At 51.4% G+C, this 7766-nt stretch overlaps 1 protein-coding gene across 1 annotated transcript in view; it reads right to left on the minus strand.

Annotated features, from left to right (window-relative positions):
• Positions 1–4924: 4924 nt before the first annotated feature.
• Positions 4925–7766, minus strand: part of PPIL6 (peptidylprolyl isomerase (cyclophilin)-like 6) — a 9565-nt gene continuing 6723 nt past the window's right edge. Inside the window, exons 7-8 of the mRNA XM_010004352.1 lie at positions 6345–6477; positions 4925–5036 (exon numbers count right to left, since the gene is read on the minus strand). Coding sequence (XP_010002654.1) covers positions 4925–5036; positions 6345–6477 — 245 coding nt within the window. The remainder of the gene's footprint in view (positions 5037–6344; positions 6478–7766) is intronic.

Raw genomic sequence — 7766 nt, forward strand, 5'->3', positions numbered from 1 at the left:
CCAGGACCTGCCCCTGCCCCCTCAGGACCTGCCCCTCTCCAGGACCTGCCCCTGCCCCCCCCAGGACCTGCCCCTGTCCCCCTGAAGCAAACAGGACTGAGTGGCACGCAGGGTAGTTCCAGTAATTCCTGCTCCATGACAACCCCAGGTGGATGTTTCACTGTGACAGTAGGTGGGTTTGCCCCATCCTGCTCCTCTGGGCCCTGGGAACAGTTCGGATAAACCCCCAGTGAAACGCAGCACGTTGAAAGTTGTAACCTCCCTTTCCCCAGCACCTCCAGCTGCAGCTGCAGAGCACCCGGAGAAGGATGTTTGGGGGAGGCCAGTTCCCCATCTTCCTGGTGTTTTTCCCTCCCCACCTCTGTGGACTCTGCAAATAAAAACCCTGTTTGCCTCAAAACGCCCCGTGCAACGTCAGATGTTGGGAAACACAAGACAAATACCCAGGCCTGCTGGTAACTGAGGGCAGCTGGGCTAGGGCTGTAAGGGGAATTTTAGTGTGGTCCTGGCCTGAGAAAGGGGCCAGCAGAATGGAAAGGCAGGTGAAAGAAAAGAGTCATCATCAGGAAAATCCTCCCCTCTTAAGGGTGAGCTAGAACTGGGCAGCGAAGAGGAAACTGCCAGGTACATCTCTAGCTTCATTTTCCCTTTTTCTTTCTCTCCTGAAGGTGTTTCATTGCCAAGAGACCAGGGCACAGTGCCTATCACTGTGTGAGCTCTGGAAAGGCCTGCTGGTGACACACAGTTTGGGTGCAGGGCTTTGTGTCAAGCTTCTCTACTGTCACGTTTCGTGGTGCTCCTGCTGGGGGGCAGCCTGGCTGGTGCTTTGCCTCCCTGCAAAGGAGCCCTGGGCTGAAAATGGGTATTAAATAAAAAAAAGGGCTGCAAAGAAAACCAGCAGAGATGAGGTTTTGTGGTGTGAGCAGATGCAGGGAAATGACCAAACGTGTTGTCTGGGATGTAAATGTCAGTGAATTGTTTGGTTCTGAAAAGTGATGAAGTGGCTGAAGTCACACACTCCATTTATCACTCATTCTGCACGTACATCTGCTGGAGTGTTGAAGCACTTCAGTCATCCCAACACTATGAGTAAAGCTGCTGCCTCTTTAATAAGAAGAGGTCATTTTCACTTTTGTTATGAAAATGCTGTTTTCTGTTCTAACTTTGAGTGAGCAGCCTGCCAAATAAATTGGGGAACAGCATAAATAGACAATGTAGCCTAATTGGAGCTGCAGCCAGTGTTGAATGTGGGAGTTTGTTGTGGCTTCCACTCATCCCTCCTGGCCGGGTCTGCAGAGGTTTTTATGTCTTCTGGGACAAGGACCAAGGGTCTCCTACTGGGATCAGGGCTTGATTGACAGAATCTCTTGTGATTTCACTAGATACCTGGCCACTGAACTTGGGTTTTCCTTTGTGAGGCCTACAGGAAAGCTGGGGAGGGGCTTGGGACAAGGGCAGGGAGGGAGAGGACAAGGGGGAATGGATGAAAACTGGAGGAGGGGAGATTGAGGTGAGACATGAGGAGGGAATTGTGGAGTGTGAGGGTGGTGAGAGCCTGGCCCAGGTTGCCCAGGGAAGCTGTGGCTGCCCCATCCCTGGCAGTGTTGAAGGGCAGGTTGGATGGGGCTTGGAGCAGCCTGGGCTGGTGGGAGGTGTCCCTGCCCATGCAGGGGGTTGGAACTGGATGGTCTTTGGGGTCCCTTCCCACCCAAACCATTCTGTGAGTCTGTGATGCTGTTGTGGGTTATGATATGGAATGTATCTCAGTTGATGCACTGGACACAAGAAGTGCTGTGGCTGCTGCAGTCTGCATTTCATGAGGACTATGTACTAAAAGTCTCTCCTTTTGAACAGGAGAACAAATAGACGTGTTCAATGTGATTGATAAAGGATGAGACTTCTAATCAGTGTGTCTACATGTGGAACAACTGGGAGAAAATTAAGTACCAAATACAACAGAACTAAGATGACCAGCAGGTCAGGAAGTGCAGCTAGAGCTTATCTCCACAAGCAAGTGAAAACATGTCTGTTGTGGAATCCTGGGGGCTGGTGGGAATCCAAGGGAATGATAAATGTGGTTTGTCTGTTTTTTTCTTAAAGTCAGCAACTTGGGGCTTTGTTGTAGCAGAGAGTCAGCAGGATTATGGCAGCCTGGCTTGTTGTTCTTGGATTTAAAGTATCACATTCTTCACTGTCCTCATTTCTCATCGCACTGTTATATATACTTAGTGGTTAGTAGGGCATTAACCTCTGGTTTGAATCTATGAGGAATTCCAAGCACTGCATTACTGGAAATTCATGTAAAGTCCTTGGCAAAAAATGGGTAAAAGTGAAGGGTCTGTAAATGTCCATTTTAGGGAAGCATGTTTTAAATGTGATTAATGCCCAGGAACTGCAGCAGATGGTGTTGCAGCAGCTGGGTGAGATGTGGTAAGGGGGCTTTGGAAGAGGTTCCAGAGGAGTGTGCTGCAGTTGGGCAGGGTGGCAGTGAGTGAAAGACAATAGATCTAGTGGTAGATAAAGTGAAGAGAATGTGTGTTGGTGTCAGTATGTGCACATTTGGGTTCGTGTCCAAATTGTCCTTTTCACCTGGGCAGAAGTCCACATGAAGTGTAAATCCCCAGTGGGTGTTCTGAGAAGGAAAACACACCATCCACAGAGGTTTGGGGTTATTTTCCTGGCACAATGAGGCCCTTGTTGGATTCTGGTGCCATTCACTGTCTCTGTCATTGTTCAGGAGGAACACAGCCAGTCCTGTGCCTTCCCTGCTTGCTGGGAACTTCTCCAGAGGCAGCAGTTGGCAGTGGAAGTCTTCACCTCCCCACCTGCAGACCCACCCTGACTTACCCAGCTCCTTGGAGATCCCATGGCTTGCCTCTGGGGTTGTGAGTCCTCTGGGTGCTTATGAACCCTCTGGATGCTTCTGCACATCATTGCTCTGCTCTGGCTCTCTCTCAAGGCATTCCTAGTGACTCGATCAGGGATGTGGTTACCAAAGAAAACACAGCACAAAACATTCTGGATTGAGGTTGAGATGATTCTTTCTCTCCTGTTTCATCACCTTGAGCACATCCCACTTGCAGGTGCTGGGGAACCAGGGTTGCAAGACACCCTCTTTTCTTTTTGGTGACCTTAGTGGAGGATGAAAGGTTTGACCACATTTTCCCTGGCAGAATGTCCTGTCGTGACCAATGCAAAGACAGTAATTGTGGCTTCCCTGAAGGATCATGATGCCTGAGATGCAAAACATTTCCTGGTTGTGCTCCCTTCTTCTCCTTGTAACGTTTCCCATGTGGTGTAACTTCAACCTGGAGAAGACCTGCCATGGCTGACCAAGCCAACAACAAATCAGAAGTCAATTAATTGGTTGTTTATCACTGGCCTCTGTAACCTGCAGAACTCAAACTGGTTTTCTGACCATTATTTTCAACATTTGAATACAATTTAAAATCCTTGCAGGAAATAAGAGCCACTAACCTCTGTCCCTACCCTGAGTTTCAAAGCCATATCCTTTCATAGCAATAGTCTCTATTACTTATGAAATGTAATTTGTCAGGAAATGGGTTATTTTAGGAAGAAAATACAACCCCTTCTTTTCATCTTTGTCATAAAAACTGTGAAGTGAAAAAAATAATTCTTCTCCAGGCAGTTTAATTGTTCTGAAATGTTCCTACAGAAGACTTGGTGGCAGAATGTTTTAGAAAATGCAGGGGAAAAAAGGGTGAAGGGCTCCTTAGCTCCAGACATTTACAGGTATTTTACAGTAAAAAATCTGCTTTCCACAGGAATTCAAGGAAAACCTTTATCCCCTGCTAAAATGAAGACAATCTCTGTGGCTCTAGGTCTGTGGCCTCTTCAGGCCTTCAGCTGAACATTTGTTGAACTAATTCCCAGTTAGCAAATCAGCTGAAGTGTGTGACTTCTCATTAAACCTGTGGACTTAAAGCCCCAGATGAGATCTCTCCTCATGAAGAAGGGTTTTTCCTCGTGCTCCCCTCTACTCCAGCCTTTCCCAGTTTCCCAAGGTGCTGTGCAAGGATTTACTGGCTCGTGGAGGATCCCAGGAGCACAGTTGGCTCCACACAGGATCTTCACAGCTCTGGGAAGAGACATGGAGAGCCAAGAACTGGTGGTGTCTGTGCAGCCCTGGCACAGCAGGGCTGTTTGAGCCTTGTAGCTGCAGCTCAGCCCCACTAATGAGTGCTCTTCCCTTTAGAATTCCAGAGCACTTCATGGAATCATATCAGAGAATCGTGGAATCATTGGGTTGGAAGGGACCTTCAAGATCCAACCCCCTGCATGGGCAGGGACACCTCCCACCAGACCAGGTTGCTCCAAGCCCCATCCAACCTGCCCTTCAACACTGCCAGGGATGGGGCAGCCACAGCTTCCCTGGGCAACCTGGGCCAGGCTCTCACCACCCTCACACTCCACAATTCCCTCCTCGTGTCTCACCTCAATCTCCCCTCCTCCAGTTTTCATCCATTCCCCCTTGTCCTCTCCCTCCCTGCCCTTGTCCCAAGTCCCTCCCCAGCTTTCCTGGAGCCCCTTCAGGCCCTGGAAGGTGCTCTAAGGTCTCCCTGGAGCCTTCTCTTCTCCAGGCTGAACACCCCAACTCTCCCAGCCTGGCTCCAGAGCAGAGCTGCTCCAGCCCAAGGATCATCTTGGCCTCCTCTGGACCACATTAACACCACTTCCCATAAAATGCAGACTGGCACTGGGAAATGTTCACAAGTCCTTTCCCATGCTTCTGTGTGAGTGCTTTTTAACAGCTTATGAACATATTTTTAAGCCAAAACAATTATCCCAAGCCATTCAAACATACAAGAAGTGCTTTTATTTCCCCCTGGGGTGACAGCCACCACAGGCTGTGCAAAGCCCAGTGGAAGATGGTGCCCTGCCCTCCAGCAGGACCAGCTGGTGATCACGGTTCAAAGGTCCCACAGTTGATAATCTTGCAGGCCACCGTGGGCCTCTCATTAACTGTGGGTACATCTTCCAGCCTCTGGAGGAGCTCTGTGCCCTCGATCAGTTGCCTATCAGAGGGAGAAAGTGCACTTAGGACCCACCTCTGCCCAGCACCAGCTCCACAGCCTGCAGCTGGGATGAGGCCACCACAAACCCAGGCACTGGTTTCTTCCTGCCAGGCTGCTCTTTGAAGAATTGTTCCTCACAGTGGGGTGACAAATGTCATCAGTTCCTGATTAAGTAGCCTCTAGTTATAGATGACAATACTATGGCTTAGAGAATCACAGAGCTGTCCTGGTTGGAAAAGACCTTGAAGATCATCAAGTCCAACCATAACCTCATCTACCCATCCAGTGCTTAAATCCTGTCTCTAAGCACCATGTCAACATTTATTTTAAACACCTCCAGGGATGGTGACTCCACCACCTCCCTGGGCAGCTGTTCCACTGTCCAACCCCTCTTTCAGTAAAGAAATCCTTCCCAATATCCAGTCTAACCCTCCCCTGGTGCAGCTTCAGGCCATTTCCTCTGGTCCTGTCAATATTTACTTGGGAGCAGAGCCCAAGTCCCACCTCCCTGCACCCTCCTTCCAGGAGCTGCAGAGGGCAATGAGGTCTCCCCTCAGACTCCTCTTCTCCAGACTAAACCCCCCCAGCCTCTCCTTACAGGACTCATTGATGCAGCTGCAGTTACCTAAAGAAATGAGCTTTGCTCCATGTGCCCCAGCCACAAGTGGCTGTTGCTTCTGAGGACAGAGCAGGTCAGGGACAGGCTGCCAGGAGGGACAGTGGTAGAAACCTGAGAAATACCTTTCATGTCTTTCCCTCACAGGGCCAGCCTGAAGCCTAAAACCAGTCCCAGGCTTCCTGATTCCCAGCCTGTCCTGCTCCCACAGCCTGGCAGCATGAGCTGGGCCTCCTGCAGGTGCCAGCATGGAGGTGGATGCCAGCAGTGCTCCTGGCTGGAATTCCCACCCCATCCCATTCAGCACAGTGGTACCAAGCAGGGAGGACACTGTGGGCAACCCTTGCCCTGGTGAGGGCAGAGCAGAGCCTGGAGCCTTTGCTCAGCACCCCCTGTCCATCAGGGCCCACCTTTGGGTGGCACCAGGCTGTGGAGATATGGATTTATACCCTTCATCCTGGAGAACCCCAACAGCTGCCTTAGCTTTGCCATACAGGGTTTTCCAGCTGGAGCAAGGCAGGGCAGTGCAGAGGAAGGGGTGGGTGGGCATCAAACCTCAGTTGTCCATCCTCCCCCTGGCCTGAGGCACCCACCAACAGCTGCCCACTGGGATTTCATGGATGGTTCCTCCACATCCTGCAGGGCCAGGCTGACCCCCCATGCCCTGCAGCTCTGCAGGCTGCTGTACCTACCCAAAAGCCACGTATTTTCTGTCCAGGAAGGGAGATGGCTGGAGGGTGATGTAGAACTGGGACCCGTTGCTGTGGCGGCCCTTGTTGGCCATGCCCAGGACCCCTCTGCCCTTGTGGGGGACAGAGAATTCATCTAGGGAAGGAGTTTGGGGAGGAGAGGCTGCAGCTGTGGTACTGCCCCTGCTGCTGCCCACCCTGCAGCTCCTTGTGCCAGGTCCCACAGGCTCCCCTTTCCATCTTCCTCCCTGTCCCTTTCATGGAATCACAGACTGGTTTGGGTTGGAAGGGACCTCCAAGACCATCCAGTCCCAACCCCCTGCATGGGCAGGGACACCTCCCACCAGCCCAGGCTGCTCCAAGCCCCATCCAACCTGCCCTTCAACACTGCCAGGGATGGGGCAGCCACAGCTTCCCTGGGCAACCTGGGCCAGGCTCTCACCACCCTCACACTCCACAATTCCCTCCTCATGTCTCACCTCAATCTCCCCTCCTCCAGTTTTCATCCATCCCCCCTTGTCCTCTCCCTCCCTGCCCTTGACCCAAGCCCCTCCCCAGCTTTCCTGTAGGCCCCAAAACAAGTGGTATTGGGTGCTGGGAGATCTGTAGCTAATGCACTTGTACATTTCTAAGGTCCTCTCCACAAAGGTGAGTATTTGCCATTTCAAGCAGGCAGCAGGTGAGCATCAGCCTTCATTTAGGCAGGGAGAAGGGGCTGATGGAGCTGAGCCTTAGGCAGGGAACACCAGAGAAGGGGGAGAAGATCAAAAAGTGTCCTCACTAAAGCAGTTGGTTTGTGCAATCCAATCAGATAACAATTCTGACTGAGAAGCAAACCCTTGTGCTGTAGGGAGGTGAAAGGGAATTCCCAGGTTATTCTGCAAATAAGATCAGATCAACAGCTTGAGGAGATGTGCCATTTGAGCAGCAATGGAGCTGAAGAAACATACCTTCAAAGGTGGGACCATAAATGGACTCTCCTGTGTCTCCCTTCCCAGTTATGATGTCTGCAAGGTAGAGAAAAGTAACCATCAGAGCCCAGTTTTAGCACAGGGATTATTTGGGGTTGTTGGTGGGGGAACCTCTGTGTCCATCTTTGGTTTACTACTGCAATTTTAACAGAGCTTTGGGAAGCTCTGCTGCCATCCCAAGAGGCTACAGGGATAATTATTTCATGTGGTGCAGCCCTGGAGTGTCCAGCTCTGGAGCCTTCAGCACAGGAGAGACATGGAGCTGCTGGAGAGGGGCCAGAGGAGGCCACAGAGATGATCCTTGGGCTGGAGCAGCTCTGCTCTGGAGCCAGGCTGGGAGAGTTGGGGTGTTCAGCCTGGAGAAGAGAAGGCTCCAGGGAGACCTTAGAGCACCTTCCAGTGCCTGAAGGGGCTCCAGGAAAGCTGGGGAGGGGCTTGGGACAAGGGCAGGGAG

Source organism: Chaetura pelagica, unplaced genomic scaffold (genome assembly GCF_000747805.2).
Source record: "Chaetura pelagica isolate M959 unplaced genomic scaffold, ChaPel_1.0 scaffold118, whole genome shotgun sequence".
Classification (NCBI taxonomy): Eukaryota; Metazoa; Chordata; class Aves; order Apodiformes; family Apodidae; genus Chaetura; species Chaetura pelagica.